The sequence below is a fragment of the Perissodus microlepis genome, chromosome 10 (assembly GCF_051167445.1).
Source record: "Perissodus microlepis isolate ML-2025 ecotype Zambia chromosome 10, ASM5116744v1, whole genome shotgun sequence".
Lineage (NCBI taxonomy): Eukaryota > Metazoa > Chordata > Actinopteri > Cichliformes > Cichlidae > Perissodus > Perissodus microlepis.
This window is the reverse complement of record NC_140470.1, coordinates 17,222,394-17,242,423: the sequence shown is the minus strand read 5'-3', so window position 1 is coordinate 17,242,423 and position 20,030 is coordinate 17,222,394. Positions and strand designations below refer to the sequence as shown.

The 20,030-nt window shown below is 41.9% G+C and overlaps 1 protein-coding gene across 1 annotated transcript; it reads left to right on the top strand.

Moving 5' to 3' along the window:
• The first annotated feature begins 9,390 nt into the window (after nucleotides 1-9,390).
• Nucleotides 9,391-10,899, top strand: LOC146379177 (lipocalin-like). Its single transcript, XM_084942541.1, has 6 exons — nucleotides 9,391-9,486; nucleotides 9,956-10,095; nucleotides 10,184-10,260; nucleotides 10,361-10,474; nucleotides 10,559-10,660; nucleotides 10,760-10,899. The coding sequence occupies exons 1-6, from the start codon at nucleotides 9,391-9,393 to the stop codon at nucleotides 10,777-10,779; spliced, it is 549 nt and encodes a 182-aa protein (XP_084798667.1). The 3' UTR covers nucleotides 10,780-10,899.
• Nucleotides 10,900-20,030: the final 9,131 nt, after the last annotated feature.

Sequence of the window (20,030 nt, the reverse complement as noted above, 5' to 3'; positions counted from 1 at the left end):
CCTGTTAAATATACATGTGTCTTTCAACATTACTAATACTAATACATGAAAAATAATTAATATCTTTTACCACATTTGGCTACTCTACAGTGGGCTATATGATTATTTGGTACTTGGAATGGTGGTAAAGGGCACAAAGATCCACAGCCCATCTGTTCCCTTTTCTTTATGTAGGTTTTCTCTCAGTGCTCTGGTTTCCTTCCACATCCACAGACATATGTGTTAGGTTAACTGGTTATTCTAAACTTGCTCTCTGAGTCAGCCTTGCAGCAGAGCGATCATCCTATCAGGGCGACGTCTCTGCTTTGAAAGGCAGTGCCTCCAACATTCAGCAATAAAAAGAAATTCTGCTGACCATAATGAATCTCAGTTACATCATATTATCAGAAGGCTCAATTTTAGGTGGTCAGGTAGAGAGCATTGAGAGAGTTATACAATTTAACAACTGTCCCAAATGTCTTTATTAACGATTCCAGACATTTTCGCAGTTATTTATTGTCAGAAGATTAGACATGTGACCCTCCAGACAGCTGACAACGACCTGGCTTAATAACAACAACACCAGCTGGTTATAAGCTAACATTTTGCCAGCTAATATTATCACTGAGTCTCCTAAGAAAATCACACTTTCCCTCTGGTAAACAGTGTGATACCCGCACATCATTTGAGGATTTATTCTCTAAGCGTCCAACAATGAAAGTTTTACTAACACCAGCTAACAGAGGCTTACAGTGACAAAAACAGCAGCACTTACCAACAAAAGAAGTTCAGGACAAACTCAGCAACTCAGCTCAGTATCACTGTCATTCGACAGAAATGGCCTTCAGTAACTAACAAAGCTCTATTCAGAGCTCAGGTAAAGAGCAGACTGACAGCCTGCACTCCATATGGATCAACCAGTCACAGTTTTTCGTCCTCCTGCAGCCACCATTGCTAGGATTATGCACTTTAGAGGGGGTAAGACAACAGAACTCAGCTGACTGCAGTCTGTACTCTACTGACATCTAGTGGTGAGATATCACACCAGTGAAAGTTACAACTTTAAACAAAGTTCCAAAAACAAACAAGTGAAACCCTCTCTTGATTGTATACTTTAACAGTAATACACATGTAACCTTCTAAACAGTCCAACAAATATCAGCAAACAGACTGCTTCTGTGCAGTTACAGTCACACAGTGTGCCAGCTAGCTAATCATCCTGACTGACACCCTCATCACCTCTGTGGACTCATTCCGCTTCCTGGGTACCACCATCACCCAGGACCTGAAGTGGGAGCCCACCATCACCTCCGTCATTAAGAAAGCCCAGCAGAGGATGTACTTCCTGAGGCAGCTGAAGAAATTCAACCTGCCAACACGGACGATGATGCAATTCTACACTGCAATCACCGAGTCCATCCTCACCTTCTCCATCACCGTGTGGTACGCTGGAGCCACTATCAGGGACAAACAGAGACTGCAGCGTGTTGTGCGCTCTGCTGAGAAGGTGATTGGCTGCAGACTCCCATCTCTGCAGGACCTGTACACCTCCAGGACACTGGGGCGTGCAGCTCGGATCTCAGCTGACCCTTCTCACCTTGGACACAGTCTGTTTGACCTGCTCCCCTCAGGCAGGAGGCTCCGGTCCATTCGCACCAGAACCTCTCGCCATAAGAACAGTTTCTTCCCCTCTGCTGTTGGACACATGAACAATAACCGTATGACTGTTCCCACCACTAACACATGACCCTACGCTATGTTCACTGCATCATTCCATGTTTGGCACTGATCACCACCTGCACTCATGTATATATCTATCTACTTAGCACTTTTAATTCTTATTCTTATTTTTTTTTTCTCATGTCTATTTAAGCGTTATTTATGACAGTATGTTTGCACTAAGCACCGCAGCAATTTCCTAATGTTGTAAACCTGCTCAACATTTGGCAATAAAACCCTTTCTGATTCTGATTCTGATTCTAAATGTACATTTGTAGTATTACCGAGGGAGAGAAAAGACTATGAGATAACATCACTCAGAGATGGAGAATGATGTAGGAAACACAGGACAGGAGCGGAAGAGGAGGGACTATTTTTAAAAGAAAAGGACTGCGCGGTGGGATCTGTTCAACTGGAAATTTTGTCAGGGTCCTGGGTCTGGGCGGCCCAGGATCCCTGGGCAGTCATGGACTGGTGACATTATATGTATTTTTGGTGTTGCTGCTGCTCTTTCTCCGTGCTTGTGTGTGTGTGTGTGTGTGTGTGTATGAACACTGGTTTGCAGGCGCCTTCGGGCCTGGTGATCATTGCTTGAGACTTCACGTTAATCATCCAGTTTAGGTTTTGTCGTTAAGTGCATGCCTGCCATTGTTTAGTGTCCTGACAGCTGCCGCTATTGTTTCCCGCAGGAGGAGCGTGGAAGGCCTGAAGAGCAGCGAGCACCGGGAGTGCAGACACGGGAGCAGAGAGCACTAGGAGGACACGACACGGGAGTCTGGGGAAAACACGGGGATTTATTGTTGTTTTGTACTGTTCGCACACAGAGCACCGCGCCTGGGTCCTCCTTCCCTACACCCCCCACGGTCTGCCATGCCAAACCGTGACAAATTTAAAGCTTACTTTCTTTTTTTTTTTTAATTGATAGATGTCGAGTGGATCGACAGATTGATGATTTGTTGTTGTTGTTGTACACTGCACTGCACTCTTGAAGAAGATGTGTTCAGATTTACACAAGCTAACGCGTTTTTTTTGTTGTTGTTTTTGGACAAATTGTTTCAGAGCTGGGTTACATCAGGGGGAACAGACATCTCATTTAAATGTAATGTCTCATTTTTCCAAGTGTGTAAGGAAAGTCATCCATCTACAATATAATCAGCAAGCACATGGAGCTATTTGAAGCTTTGTGAAATCATTAGAATTAGAAGTTTGTATTTCTTGTATTAATATTATTTTAATATCACATTTATATAGCGGATGGAGGTTCAGTTAGTTCTGTAGTTTGTACTGCTTCAGAGGAGTGCTCAGCTGCCCAGTCTTCTGTCCCAGTGGTCATGTCACAGAGGACCACTTCCACTCGCATCCATAACCTGCAACAGTTTTCCTTTTAATTCATTATCTGTGGTCTTTCAAACATTAAGAATTAATTAATTAAATGTCCCAAACAATATTCATCACTTTGCTTCTATCTGCCTGCAATTATAGCCACCTACCATGTACCGGATCTTTATTACAGCTGGCTAATAAAAAGTGTTAAGGATAAAGCATCTGTCTGCACTTTTCCCTCTAAGCTGCGCACTGCTGACACGGTCTCCGCGCACACAAAATCTGCACTGCGCACAAAACCCCCCAAAACAAAACAGAAAAAAATCAAACCTGGAATTAAAATAAATACATAACAATTGATTCTGTGCTGTTTTGGAGTGTGAGTCAGTGAGTGACCGGTAACTGGCTGCTCCAGCCAACGATGCCACTCACATTCATATAAACGTTAATCAGTGTCGTTGACGGGTTATGACGGCGTCCTTATGTGCCGATCCCGGTGTTTTAGTTAGTAAAGCGGTGTGGCCGATGTGGAGTGGCTGAGTGAAGACACGCTAATGACAACGTGTACAAACATTGGAGATGTGAGCAGGACAGACAGACAAATTAAGGTGAAGTTTAAGTTCTCAGTCAGATTTGTGCTTATCCAGTGCCATTTATTTCCAATTCTTATTTGTGGATATTGATCATTAAATACTGACACTAGTTTATAAGTAGTGGAAATGCAAATAATCGTGTCATTATCAGTGATGGGAATAACGGCCGTTACTTTTTTCAGTAACTAGTAATCTGATTAATTACTGTTTCTATATTTCTATTGTTACATGGCTATTACTAAGAAGAAAATGCGGTGTGGACTCATTAATATTTTTCAACACACAGATGGTTGAATCTGTCTTCAGTTTACCGGGAGTTGGAGCCGGGGGGCAATCGTACAAGTGCTGCTTAGGTGGATTCACCTCTGTTTGCACCATTTAGTTATGAGCTGTTGCATCTGTGGATGCCAAAGAGAAAACTTCCCACTGGATACTGAGCTGACTATACCTGTCTTCCGTGTGTAGCACAAGCGTTTACTAGTGTAAGGCTGTAGAATTTCAATTTACAAAGTCAGTTACCAAAACTGTTAATACTTCCATGAACCATTGAGCAAGGCATATTACTTGATAGATGCTATTAGGAATGCTTTCAAAAGGCATCAACAGCACAGATACAGTAGATATCATTCACAGAACAATGTTTTCAAGCAGCATGTAAACATTTTTATTTCTGCTGTTAGATTGTTCTAATTTGACATTTTTACATGTTTTAAATGAGACAAAATTACAGGTTCAGACAACAGATGTTTTGGTTAATGCAATTTTTTATTTTCATGGGTAAGATGTTATAATACCCTGGTTCACTCTGTGACTTACTTTGTCTCCTATAAATCTTCTTTAATTCAGTTCAATTCAATTCAACAGTATTTACATACAAATGAATTGAACTGAACTGAATTAAAGAAAAAACCCAACAATCCCCTATGAGCAAGCACTTGGCGACAGTGGGGAGGAAAAACTACCTTTAAAAAGGTAGAAACCTCCGGCAGAACCAGGCTCAGGGAGGGGCGGCCATCTGCCGCGACCGGTTGGGAGGGGTGGAGCCGATGACAAATGTATACACAACTAAATATTAAAGCAAATATGCTTTAAAATTGATGTTTAGGGAGTTGAAGTAACTGTTAATATTTAGTTGTATATAACTTTGATTTTATAGGAGACAGAGTTGAAGTCACTTAAGTGAACAGTCTCAGAAACCAGTTGCGCTTCTTTTTCTTTTTTGGCTTTTCTCTCTGCATGTTGTCATCTCGGGCCTCTGGATTTTCTGGTTTGGTAGTACTGGCCTCCTCTTTTTCTTGCTTATTCTCCTGGAGTGTCTCGACTTGGGCTGGAGAATTTTCTGCTTTGTTAACCCTGGTCTCTTTTTGATCTATGGTCTCTTTTTTGGCTGGAGAATGATCCTGATTGCCAACGTTGGACTCAGGTTCTTCCTTTTTTATTGTCTCTTGCAGAGACCGCAAAGACTCCTGAAGAATGATCTTTTCATCTTCTGTTTTCTTGAGTTGTTTGCGGATTGTTGCGTTCTCCTGGTTTTTCCTCGTTACAATCTCCAGGTAGAAAGCTCTGGTTTTTTCCAGCTCTTCTTTTAAGTTTTGGACCTCCAAATTATTTGCCTCACAAACAGCCTCACTGAGGCAGAATTTGACTATGAGCTCAGCGAACTCACAGGAGGCTCTTTCTTCCTGTTCTTTACGTTTTGCAACTTCCTCTTCTAGGTTTTTCTGTGTTTTGAGGAGCTGCTCGCGGAGTTGTTCGATCTCTTCCTGCTGTTTTTTACATTGGACCTCCAACTCAGCTTCCCGAACAGTTTTCACCTCTGCAGAGTCTGTGTGCGGAGCTTCTGTAGTTTGTGTTGAAGCGTCCACACTCAGCTCTGCAGCTGTGACAGCTGTGTTGCTGTTTTGAACAGGAGCCTCAGGCACATCAGGGGTGAGATTCTCCTCGGGTCTGCTTCTGTGAGCCTGTTCCAGTTGTTTTTTGAGCTCAAGAATTTTTTTCTCAGCATTTCCTCTGCAGCACTGTAGCTTCAGGCGAAGCCAATCGTTTTGTGTTTTAGCCGCAGAGGCTTTGTGGTTCGCGGCTGTCATATTGTAGAGATTGGTTTTACTCATGTGCTGAGCCTCCTGCAGGTGGAATCTCAGTGCAGCCATTTCATCGGTCTCACTATGTGGACGTTTGCCATCATTTGGCATTAAGTGAGGATTAGGCTGTGGTTGAGATGGTCCATCATTGGTTCTAAAGTCAGGCTGATGATGCACAGGCCCTCGGTTCGGTAAAAAATGTGGCTTGTACCAGTGCTGCCCAGGCCCATTATTGGGGTTAAAGTGGGGATTGGGCTGATGTGGCACAGGCCCTCGGTTCGGTAAAAAGTGTGGCTTGTACCAATGCTGCCCAGGCCCATTATTGGGGTTAAAGTGGGGATTGGGCTGATGTGGCACAGGCCCTCGGTTCGGTAAAAAGTGTGGATTGTAGCAATGCTGCCCAGGCCCATTATTGGGGTTAAAGTGGGGATTGGGCTGATGTGGCCCATGCCCTCGATTGGGTCCAGGGTTTCTGGCTCTGGGGTTTGCATTTTTTTGCTTTTTATTCTTATTTTCACCCTTTGGTTTGGCAGATGAAGTCACCTCATTTGGTGCCCGGTTTTTCCCTCTTTGCTTTGGGTTTGGCTGCTTCGCTTTTGTGTTAGGGCGAACAGCGGCCGATGAGGTTCCTTCCTGGGGATCAACGTTTTGCTGCATACTCTGCATTCTTCTTGTCTTTGCTCTTACAATGTACAATGAAGATTTTTTTCTATTTGATCAGGGTTTGGACTTGTTTTCGTTGCATACACTGAACGTTTCAAATCGTTTTCCTAAAGGTTGGCTCGTGGTGTGTTCCTAAAGAGTCGCACAGTTCTGAGACATACTGAGAGCACGCTGTGGTCCTATTTAAGGACTTTTGAGATGTCACGTGCTCCTTTGATCTGATAGAGCAAATTGAGTGTGATGTCATCTGCTTAGAATGTAGAATGTGATGTCATTAACTTAGCAGAGAATCGTGTTTTTCTTTGAAATAGAATTCTACCAAACTTAAATTAAAAACTTTAATTTTGTACAAGATGTTAAATTCCCAATCTAAAGGCCAAATCTATCCGAGAACTTCGGGAGAAGATTACACAAATAACTCAGAAGCTTCAATAAATGTTTCTGCATCAACATGTTTTCCATATACATCTTTAAAAATATTTTCTATTCGCCTAAACAAATTTGATTTATATTAATTTCTGTCCTAATGGAAAAAGGAACGATTTTCAAAGCTTCAAGTTTAAAAGAAAATCCTTTTATTTAACACTATCAAGTTGCAGATTTGCTATATTGTATAGTATTAAATTGCAAGTCTGAAATAGGTGAGTTTTAAGGGGCATTCACTCAGGACAAAATAAATTATTTGCTTTCTGTGTCAGACTTGCAAACTTATAAATACTGCAGGGATGCGTGCATGAGTTAATGCTGTAGAGGAGACAATAATCAGGCAACAAACTGCTGCCACAGCCGCTCCTTAAATATCTGGTCTTGACTAAGCTTAAAATATGAGTGCTGAAAACTCCTCTGATGCTATCCAGTGGTATATTCAGTGCACTTCACTATTCCTGTTAATACAACATCTGAAAAGGAAAGAAGTGAAAAGTCATGCTGTCACAGTAAAAGAAGTCCTTCTTCAACTCAGAAAAATCCGCATTTGAACCACATAACAAAAATATTTTAAAGATCTGGCCTCAGATTTATTATTTTAGTGTTTAGAAAGCCCTTCTACACATATGTGAGCAGCTCAGTAATTTTCTTTTCAGTTTCAGGAAAAAATGGTGCTCCCAACTAAGCACAGCGGGGTAAAATAAGCCGAATAACACGCTGTATTGTGGGCTGGTTACGCTGTCAACAGGTAAGCATTTTTCCAGTGATATGGGTGAAGAAAGAAACATGTTTACAGTGGCTTGCAAAAGTATTCGGCCCCCTTGAACTTTTCCACATTTTGTCACATTACAGCCACAAACATGAATCAATTTTATTGGAATTCCACGTGAAAGACCAATACAAAGTGATGTACACGTGAGAAGTGGAATTAAAATCACACATGATTCCAAACATTTTTTTGCAAATAAATAACTGCAAAGTTGGGTGTGCGTAATTATTCAGCCCCCTGAGTCAATACTTTGTAGAACCACCTTTTGCTGCAATTACAGCTGCCAGTCTTTTAGGGTATGTCTCTACCAGCTTTGCACATCTAGAGACTGAAATCTTTGCCCATTCTTCTTTGCAAAACAGCTCCAGCTCAGTCAGATTAGATGGACAGCGTTTGTGAACAGCAGTTTTCAGATCTTGCCACAGACTCTCGATTGGATTTAGATCTGGACTTGGACTGGGCCATTCTAACACATGGATATGTTTTGTGTTAAACCATTCCATTGTTGCCCTGGCTTTATGTTTAGGGTCGTTGTCCTGCTGGAAGGTGAACCTCCGCCCCAGTCTCAAGTCTTTTGCAGACTCCAAGAGGTTTTCTTCCAAGATTGCCCTGTATTTGGCTCCATCCAGCTTCCCATCAACTCTGACCAGCTTCCCTGTCCCTGCTGAAGAGAAGCACCCCCAGAGCATGATGCTGCCACCACCATGTTTGACAGTGGGGATGGTGTGTTCAGAGTGATGTGCAGTGTTAGTTTTCCACCACACATAGCGTTTTGCATTTTGGCCAAAAAGTTCCATTTTGGTCTCATCTGACCAGAGCACCTTCTTCCACATGTTTGCTGTGTCCCCCACATGGCTTGTGGCAAACTGCAAACGGGACTTCTTGTGGTTTTCTGTTAACAATGGCTTTCTTCTTGCCACTCTTCTACAAAGGCCAACTTTGTGCAGTGCACAACTAATAGTTGTCCTTTGGACAGATTCCCCCACCTGAGCTGTAGATCTCTGCAGCTCGTCCAGAGTCACCATGGGCCTCTTGGCTGCATTTCTGATCAGCGCTCTCCTTGTTCGGCCTGTGAGTTTAGCTGGACGGCCTTGTCTTGGTAGGTTTACAGTTGTGCCATACTCCTTCCATTTCTGAATGATCGCTTGAACAGTGCTCCGTGGGATGTTCAAGGCTTGGGAAATCCTTTTGTAGCCTAAGCCTGCTTTAAATTTCTCAATAACTTTATCCCTGACCTGTCTGGTGTGTTCTTTGGACTTCATGGTGTTGTTGCTCCCAATATTCTCTTGGACAACCTCTGAGGCCGTCACAGAGCAGCTGTATTTGTACTGACATTAGATTACACACAGGTGCACTCTATTAAGTCATTAGCACTCATCAGGCAATGTCTATGGGCAACTGACTGCACTCAGACCAAAGGGGGCTGAATAATTACGCACACCCCACTTTTCAATTATTTATTTGTAAAAAATGTTTGAAATCATGTATGATTTTCGTTCCACTTCTCACGTGTACACCACTTTGTATTGGTCTTTCACGTGGAATTCCAATAAAATTGATTCATGTTTGTGGCTGTAATGTGACAAAATGTGGAAAAGTTCAAGGGACACAGTGGATACAATTCTGCCCCTGCAGGAATAAACTTTGTGGTTATGAAACTGACCAAGTGTTTGCATAAAATGTCACACGTTCAAAGCCGTCACAGAACCTGGGGTTTGTATAAGTGCAGCTGTTGGTGGGGAGATAATCTCACTCTTCTATATAAAGAGTCACCAGGCAGCAACTTCCAGATCTTCATTTGCGATCTCATCCATCATTTCTCCACTTATCAGCAGCTATGGCTTCACTTCACACCCTTCTGGGAGTGGTACTGTGCTCCCTCATGGTTTCTTCCTCTGAAATCCTACCTCAGGCAGACTTTGATTTACAGGCGGTAAGAATCATTGATAATCATTTTTATTTTACCACCCATCTATTTTCATAACCATGTCTCTATCTTAGGGCCATGGAAAGGGGGTACTGGAGGTTATCTAACAGGGATAAGCAATTCAATTCAATTCAATTTTATTTATATAGCGCCAAATCACAACAAAAGTCGCCTCAAGGCGCTTCATAGATACAGAGAAAAACCCAACAATCATATGACCCCCTATGAGCAAGCACTTTGGCGACAGTGGGAAGGAAAAACTCCCTTTTAAGCAGGGACCCCCCCCCCAAGACAGTTTAGCAGTCTACACGGGAGGCTAACCTTTGCACAATTTACTTTTATAATGACTTCACCATTTATGTTATGTGGTTATGTTTCACGCTGGATTTTGTGTGATAATACATATTCTGTGTTACAACAAACAGCTCTTGTGCTTCTGTCTAATTCTCAATGCTTTCCATTTGTGTGTCCACAGATGGCAGGTAAGTGGTACCGGACTGGAATTTGCTCTAATGGCCAGTGGTTTGTCAGTCGCAAAGCCAATATGAAGACCGGCACGGCCATCATTACGCCAACTGAAGATGGAGGTCTTGAGTTGTCGTTCTTCAGTCTTACGTGAGTGCGAGAGGACAGACAGAGCAAATATCATTTGAATAGCATTAAAATATTTACACTGGAGATTAATGTGATGTCTTTGCGACAGTAATGATACATGTCAGAAAATGGAGAATTTAGCCAACAAGACCGAGGTGCCTGGAAAATTCACATACAAGAGTCGGCGTGAGTACGCCCACAAAGAGAGGAAACGAATAATTTTCCATCATCATCATCCAGTACTGTTTTTTCACATATTCTCTTCTGCTTTTTTCCTTTTTGTCAGACTGGGGGTATGTGAGTGACATGCTTATGGTTGATGTGAAGTATGATGAGTACGCCCTGACCTATTCCTTCAACACCAGAGGGAATGAAACCTTTGTCATTAACAGACTATTTGGTAAAGTTGCATTTAGCTGTGTTCAGTAAACCGTTTAGCAAAGTTACACCCACTGCAGCAGATTTACATCACGTGGCTTCACAGGACGTAGTTTGGACCTCAGCGATGAGGTGCAGGAGAAGTTCAGGCAGTTCTGCTTGCAGACCGGCATCCTTCCTGAAAATACTGTCCTTCTTCCTAAAAGCGGTACTTTTACATTGGTGGTGAAGTTCTATATAAAAACAGCTTGGAATACAGTGATGTTGTGCACTGATCACCTTACACTTTCCATTTTTCCTTCTACAGAGGAGTGTCCACTTGCCTAACCTTCTGTCCCACCGATCGTCTCACCAGTACTGCATGAAGATCTTACACCATCTGTTATGGAAATGTGCCTGAGCACCATCTTGAGATGTTTTTAACAATAAAAATGCAAACATCGAGAATATTTTTCTTCATTATTCATCCTTTGTATGAAATAAACTGAAGAACACCCATAACAACACAACCAAAATGTATTTTTCCCCCATTCACACACTTTATAGTATTCAAGCAATCAATCAATCAATCAATCAGTTTATTTATAAGCACATTTAAAAACAACAGAGGTTGACCAAAGTGCTATACAAAGCAAAAAGTAAAACAAACACACCTAAAGAGAACAAAACAAAAACTCAGTCACAATTAAAAGCTAGGGAGTAGAAATGTGCTTTCAGACGGGATTTAAAGTGGTGGAGACGTCCTACTTTGAAGAGGCAGACTGTTCCAAAGGGTCAGGCAAACGCTTGGTCTCCTCTGTGCTTTAGGAACAATCAGAAGCAATGTAACAGCTGACTGAAAAGTTCTATTTGCAGTGTTTTTAGTTAAAAGATCAGAGAGCTATGAGGCAGCTAATCCATTTAGAGACTTACAAACAAGCAATAAAATCTTAAAATCAATTCTAGAACATACTGGAAACCAGTGTAAACGAGCCAAGACTGGGGAAATATGGTCACGTTTACGAGTGCCTGTCAAGAGTCGGGCTGCAGCATTCTGAACAAGCTGAAGACGAGAGAGCAGAGAGCATTCGATTGTTAAAAACAAACAGTGGTCACATTATAAGTTAAATGCATATTCAAGCTTTTATTTACATCCGTTTACAATTCACTGAGTTTTATTTTATGTGATTAAATGATCTTAGATCATCCACCTGTAGATGAAGGTCAGAATGATTCCTTGTTTTATCTGCCCATATTGTGGTTTTAGTCAACACACTAAAGGCAATATGCTACCGAGTGGTGACGTCAGAGTACCTCATAGCACAACAGTTGCTTATACAAACACACACACACACACACACACACACACACACACACACACACACACACACACACACACACACACACACACACACACAATTTTAACAAGTTGTTTCTGTGCTTAAATTTCTTACATTTTTTTCTTCCATTGATTAACCCACTATTTGAAATCAGATATTTTTCACTATTCTTCTTGGTTTATACATGAACTCTACTTTGAGTACATTTCCTTACAACCAGAATATTATGATTGTTGGACAATCATGTAGTCAGACTCGGGTTTCTTTGTTTTCTGGTCTTCATGAAAGCCAAATCAGAACGTTTTTCCTCAGAAGTAGCTATTCCACTTCTGGGGTGAGCAACCTGTGCTCCCAAAATATCATTTTTGAGCATTTTAGTGGCCAAAAAGAATCTATATAGAGCTGCAAAACAAATCTGAATTTTATTAAAAAAAAAAAAAAAGGTGATACAGCCTGTTAAATATACATGTGTCTTTCAACATTACTAATACTAATACATGAAAAATAATTAATATCTTTTACCACATTTGGCTACTCTACAGTGGGCTATATGATTATTTGGTACTTGGCATGGTGGTAAAGGGCACAAAGATCCACAGCCCATCTGTTCCCTTTTCTTTATGTAGGTTTTCTCTCAGTGCTCTGGTTTCCTTCCACATCCACAGACATATGTGTTAGGTTAACTGGTTATTCTAAACTTGCTCTCTGAGTCAGCCTTGCAGCAGAGCGATCATCCTATCAGGGCGACGTCTCTGCTTTGAAAGGCAGTGCCTCCAACATTCAGCAATAAAAAGAAATTCTGCTGACCATAATGAATCTCAGTTACATCATATTATCAGAAGGCTCAATTTTAGGTGGTCAGGTAGAGAGCATTGAGAGAGTTATACAATTTAACAACTGTCCCAAATGTCTTTATTAACGATTCCAGACATTTTCGCAGTTATTTATTGTCAGAAGATTAGACATGTGACCCTCCAGACAGCTGACAACGACCTGGCTTAATAACAACAACACCAGCTGGTTATAAGCTAACATTTTGCCAGCTAATATTATCACTGAGTCTCCTAAGAAAATCACACTTTCCCTCTGGTAAACAGTGTGATACCCGCACATCATTTGAGGATTTATTCTCTAAGCGTCCAACAATGAAAGTTTTACTAACACCAGCTAACAGAGGCTTACAGTGACAAAAACAGCAGCACTTACCAACAAAAGAAGTTCAGGACAAACTCAGCAACTCAGCTCAGTATCACTGTCATTCGACAGAAATGGCCTTCAGTAACTAACAAAGCTCTATTCAGAGCTCAGGTAAAGAGCAGACTGACAGCCTGCACTCCATATGGATCAACCAGTCACAGTTTTTCGTCCTCCTGCAGCCACCATTGCTAGGATTATGCACTTTAGAGGGGGTAAGACAACAGAACTCAGCTGACTGCAGTCTGTACTCTACTGACATCTAGTGGTGAGATATCACACCAGTGAAAGTTACAACTTTAAACAAAGTTCCAAAAACAAACAAGTGAAACCCTCTCTTGATTGTATACTTTAACAGTAATACACATGTAACCTTCTAAACAGTCCAACAAATATCAGCAAACAGACTGCTTCTGTGCAGTTACAGTCACACAGTGTGCCAGCTAGCTAATCATCCTGACTGACACCCTCATCACCTCTGTGGACTCATTCCGCTTCCTGGGTACCACCATCACCCAGGACCTGAAGTGGGAGCCCACCATCACCTCCGTCATTAAGAAAGCCCAGCAGAGGATGTACTTCCTGAGGCAGCTGAAGAAATTCAACCTGCCAACACGGACGATGATGCAATTCTGCACTGCAATCATCGAGTCCATCCTCACCTTCTCCATCACCGTGTGGTACGCTGGAGCCACTATCAGGGACAAACAGAGACTGCAGCGTGTTGTGCGCTCTGCTGAGAAGGTAATTGGCTGCAGACTCCCATCTCTGCAGGACCTGTACACCTCCAGGACACTGGGGCGTGCAGCTCGGATCTCAGCTGACCCTTCTCACCTTGGACACAGTCTGTTTGACCTGCTCCCCTCAGGCAGGAGGCTCCGGTCCATTCGCACCAGAACCTCTCGCCATAAGAACAGTTTCTTCCCCTCTGCTGTTGGACACATGAACAATAACCGTATGACTGTTCCCACCACTAACACATGACCCTACGCTATGTTCACTGCATCATTCCATGTTTGGCACTGATCACCACCTGCACTCATGTATATATCTATCTACTTAGCACTTTTAATTCTTATTCTTATTTTTTTTTTCTCATGTCTATTTAAGCGTTATTTATGACAGTATGTTTGCACTAAGCACCGCAGCAATTTCCTAATGTTGTAAACCTGCTCAACATTTGGCAATAAAACCCTTTCTGATTCTGATTCTGATTCTGATTCTGATTCTGATTCTGATTCTAAATGTACATTTGTAGTATTACCGAGGGAGAGAAAAGACTATGAGATAACATCACTCAGAGATGGAGAATGATGTAGGAAACACAGGACAGGAGGGGAAGAGGAGGGACTATTTTTAAAAGAAAAGGACTGCGCGGTGGGATCTGTTCAACTGGAAATTTTGTCAGGGTCCTGGGTCTGGGCGGCCCAGGATCCCTGGGCAGTCATGGACTGGTGACATTATATGTATTTTTGGTGTTGCTGCTGCTCTTTCTCCGTGCTTGTGTGTGTGTGTGTGTGTGTGTGTGTGTGTGTGTGTGTGTGTGTGTGTGTGTGTGTGTGTGTGTATGAACACTGGTTTGCAGGCGCCTTCGGGCCTGGTGATCATTGCTTGAGACTTCACGTTAATCATCCAGTTTAGGTTTTGTCGTTAAGTGCATGCCTGCCATTGTTTAGTGTCCTGACAGCTGCCGCTATTGTTTCCCGCAGGAGGAGCGTGGAAGGCCTGAAGAGCAGCGAGCACCGGGAGTGCAGACACGGGAGCAGAGAGCACTAGGAGGACACGACACGGGAGTCTGGGGAAAACACGGGGATTTATTGTTGTTTTGTACCACACACTGTAAATAAACGCACTGTTCGCACACAGAGCACCGCGCCTGGGTCCTCCTTCCCTACACCCCCCACGGTCTGCCATGCCAAACCATGACAAATTTAAAGCTTACTTTCTTTTTTTTTTAAATTGATAGATGTCGAGTGGATCGACAGATTGATGATTTGTTGTTGTTGTTGTACACTGCACTGCACTCTTGAAGAAGATGTGTTCAGATTTACACAAGCTAACGCGTTTTTTTTGTTGTTGTTTTTGGACAAATTATTTCAGAGCTGGGTTACATCAGGGGGAACAGACATCTCATTTAAATTTAATGTCTCATTTTTCCAAGTGTGTAAGGAAAGTCATCCATCTACAATATAATCAGCAAGCACATGGAGCTATTTGAAGCTTTGTGAAATCATTAGAATTAGAAGTTTGTATTTCTTGTATTAATATTATTTTAATATCACATTTATATAGCGGATGGAGGTTCAGTTAGTTCTGTAGTTTGTACTGCTTCAGAGGAGTGCTCAGCTGCCCAGTCTTCTGTCCCAGTGGTCATGTCACAGAGGACCACTTCCACTCGCATCCATAACCTGCAACAGTTTTCCTTTTAATTCATTATCTGTGGTCTTTCAAACATTAAGAATTAATTAATTAAATGTCCCAAACAATATTCATCACTTTGCTTCTATCTGCCTGCAATTATAGCCACCTACCATGTACCGGATCTTTATTACAGCTGGCTAATAAAAAGTGTTAAGGATAAAGCATCTGTCTGCACTTTTCCCTCTAAGCTGCGCACTGCTGACACGGTCTCCGCGCACACAAAATCTGCACTGCGCACAAACCCCCCCAAAACAAAACAGAAAAAATCAAACCTGGAATTAAAATAAATACATAACAATTGATTCTGTGCTGTTTTGGAGTGTGAGTCAGTGAGTGACCGGTAACTGGCTGCTCCAGCCAACGATGCCACTCACATTCATATAAACGTTAATCAGTGTCGTTGACGGGTTATGACGGCGTCCTTATGTGCCGACCCCGGTGTTTTAGTTAGTAAAGCGGTGTGGCCGATGTGGAGTGGCTGAGTGAAGACACGCTAATGACAACGTGTACAAACATTGGAGATGTGAGCAGGACAGACAGACAAATTAAGGTGAAGTTTAAGTTCTCAGTCAGATTTGTGCTTATCCAGTGCCATTTATTTCCAATTCTTATTTGTGGATATTGATCATTAAATACTGACACTAGTTTATAAGTAGTGGAAATGCAAATAATCGTGTCATTATCAGTGATGGGAATAACGGCCGTTACTTTTTTCAGTAACTAGTAATCTGATTAATTACTGTTTCTATATTTCTATTGTTACATGGCTATTACTAAGAAGAAAATGCGGTGTGGACTCATTAATATTTTTCAACACACAGATGGTTGAATCTGTCTTCAGTTTACCGGGAGTTGGAGCCGGGGGGCAATCGTACAAGTGCTGCTTAGGTGGATTCACCTCTGTTTGCACCATTTAGTTATGAGCTGTTGCATCTGTGGATGCCAAAGAGAAAACTTCCCACTGGATACTGAGCTGACTATACCTGTCTTCCGTGTGTAGCACAAGCGTTTACTAGTGTAAGGCTGTAGAATTTCAATTTACAAAGTCAGTTACCAAAACTGTTAATACTTCCATGAACCATTGAGCAAGGCATATTACTTGATAGATGCTATTAGGAATGCTTTCAAAAGGCATCAACAGCACAGATACAGTAGATATCATTCACAGAACAATGTTTTCAAGCAGCATGTAAACATTTTTATTTCTGCTGTTAGATTGTTCTAATTTGACATTTTTACATGTTTTAAATGAGACAAAATTACAGGTTCAGACAACAGACGTTTTGGTTAATCCAATTTTTTATTTTTATGGGTAAGATGTTATAATACCCTGGTTCACTCTGTGACTTACTTTGTCTCCTATAAATCTTCTTTAATTCAGTTCAATTCAATTCAACAGTATTTACATACAAATGAATTGAACTGAACTGAATTAAAGAAAAAACCCAACAATCCCCTATGAGCAAGCACTTGGCGACAGTGGGGAGGAAAAACTACCTTTAAAAAGGTAGAAACCTCCGGCAGAACCAGGCTCAGGGAGGGGCGGCCATCTGCCGCGACCGGTTGGGAGGGGTGGAGCCGATGACAAATGTATACACAACTAAATATTAAAGCAAATATGCTTTAAAATTTATGTTTAGGGAGTTGAAGTAACTGTTAATATTTAGTTGTATATAACTTTGATTTTATAGGAGACAGAGTTGAAGTCACTTAAGTGAACAGTCTCAGAAACCAGTTGCGCTTCTTTTTCTTTTTTGGCTTTTCTCTCTGCATGTTGTCATCTCGGGCCTCTGGATTTTCTGGTTTGGTAGTACTGGCCTCCTCTTTTTCTTGCTTATTCTCCTGGAGTGTCTCGACTTGGGCTGGAGAATTTTCTGCTTTGTTAACCCTGGTCTCTTTTTGATCTATGGTCTCTTTTTTGGCTGGAGAATGATCCTGATTGCCAACGTTGGACTCGGGTTCTTCCTTTTTTATTGTCTCTTGCAGAGACCGCAAAGACTCCTGAAGAATGATCTTTTCATCTTCTGTTTTCTTGAGTTGTTTGCGGATTGTTGCGTTCTCCTGGTTTTTCCTCGTTACAATCTCCAGGTAGAAAGCTCTGGTTTTTTCCAGCTCTTCTTTTAAGTTTTGGACCTCCAAATTATTTGCCTCACAAACAGCCTCACTGAGGCAGAGTTTGACTATGAGCTCAGCGAACTGACAGGGGGCTCTTTCTTCCTGTTCTTTACGTTTTGCAACTTCCTCTTCTAGGTTTTTCTGTGTTTTGAGGAGCTGCTCGCGGAGTTGTTCGATCTCTTCCTGCTGTTTTTTACATTGGACCTCCAACTCAGCTTCCCGAACAGTTTTCACCTCTGCAGAGTCTGTGTGCGGAGCTTCTGTAGTTTGTGTTGAAGCGTCCACACTCAGCTCTGCAGCTGTGACAGCTGTGTTGCTGTTTTGAACAGGAGCCTCACGCACATCAGGGGTGAGATTCTCCTCGGGTCTGCTTCTGTGAGCCTGTTCCAGTTGTTTTTTGAGCTCAATAATTTTTTTCTCAGCATTTCCTCTGCAGCACTGTAGCTTCAGGCGAAGCCAATCGTTTTGTGTTTTAGCCGCAGAGGCTTTGTGGTTCGCGGCTGTCATATTGTAGAGATTGGTTTTACTCATGTGCTGAGCCTCCTGCAGGTGGAATCTCAGTGCAGCCATTTCATCGGTCTCACTATGTGGACGTTTGCCATCATTTGGCATTAAGTGAGGATTAGGCTGTGGTTGAGATGGTCCATCATTGGTTCTAAAGTCAGGCTGATGATGCACAGGCCCTCGGTTCGGTAAAAAATGTGGCTTGTACCAGTGCTGCCCAGGCCCATTATTGGGGTTAAAGTGGGGATTGGGCTGATGTGGCACAGGCCCTCGGTTCGGTAAAAACGGTGGCTTGTACCAATGCTGCCCAGGCCCATTATTGGGGTTAAAGTGGGGATTGGGCTGATGTGGCACAGGCCCTCGGTTCGGTAAAAAGTGTGGATTGTAGCAATGCTGCCCAGGCCCATTATTGGGGTTAAAGTGGGGATTGGGCTGATGTGGCCCATGCCCTCGATTGGGTCCAGGGTTTCTGGCTCTGGGGTTTGCATTTTTTTGCTTTTTATTCTTATTTTCACCCTTTGGTTTGGCAGATGAAGTCACCTCATTTGGTGCCCGGTTTTTCCCTCTTTGCTTTGGGTTTGGCTGCTTCGCTTTTGTGTTAGGGCGAACAGCGGCCGATGAGGTTCCTTCCTGGGGATCAACGTTTTTCTGCATACTCTGCATTCTTCTTGTCTTTGCTCTTACAATGTACAATGAAGATTTTTTCTATTTGATCAGGGTTTGGACTTGTTTTCGTTGCATACACTGAACGTTTCAAATCGTTTTCCTAAAGGTTGGCTCGTGGTGTGTTCCTAAAGAGTCGCACAGTTCTGAGACATACTGAGAGCACGCTGTGGTCCTATTTAAGGACTTTTGAGATGTCACGTGCTCCTTTGATCTGATAGAGCAAATTGAGTGTGATGTCATCTGCTTAGAATGTAGAATGTGATGTCATTAACTTAGCAGAGAATCGTGTTTTTCTTTGAAATAGAATTCTACCAAACTTAAATTAAAAACTTTAATTTTGTACGAGATGTTAAATTCCCAATCTAAAGGCCAAATCTATCCGAGAACTTCGGGAGAAGATTACACAAATAACTCAGAAGCTTCAATAAATGTTTCTGCATCAACATGTTTTCCATATACATCTTTAAAAATATTTTCTATTCGCCTAAACAAATTTGATTTATATTAATTTCTGTCCTAATGGGAAAAGGAACGATTTTCAAAGCTTCAAGTTTAAAAGAAAATCCTTTTATTTAACACTATCAAGTTGCAGATTTGCTATATTGTATAGTATTAAATTGCAAGTCTGAAATAGGTGAGTTTTAAGGGGCATTCACTCAGGACAAAATAAATTATTTGCTTTCTGTGTCAGACTTGCAAACTTATAAATACTGCAGGGATGCGTGCATGAGTTAATGCTGTAGAGGAGACAATAATCAGGCAACAAACTGCTGCCACAGCCGCTCCTTAAATATCTGGTCTTGACTAAGCTTAAAATATGAGTGCTGAAAACTCCTCTGATGCTATCCAGTGGTATATTCAGTGCACTTCACTATTCCTGTTAATACAACATCTGAAAAGGAAAGAAGTGAAAAGTCATGCTGTCACAGTAAAAGAAGTCCTTCTTCAACTCAGAAAAATCCGCATTTGAACCACATAACAAAAATATTTTAAAGATCTGGCCTCAGATTTATTATTTTAGTGTTTAGAAAGCCCTTCTACACATATGTGAGCAGCTCAGTAATTTTCTTTTCAGTTTCAGGAAAAAATGGTGCTCCCAACTAAGCACAGCGGGGTAAAATAAGCCGAATAACACGCTGTATTGTGGGCTGGTTACGCTGTCAACAGGTAAGCATTTTTCCAGTGATATGGGTGAAGAAAGAAACATGTTTACAGTGGCTTGCAAAAGTATTCGGCCCCCTTGAACTTTTCCACATTTTGTCACATTACAGCCACAAACATGAATCAATTTTATTGGAATTCCACGTGAAAGACCAATACAAAGTGATGTACACGTGAGAAGTGGAATTAAAATCATAC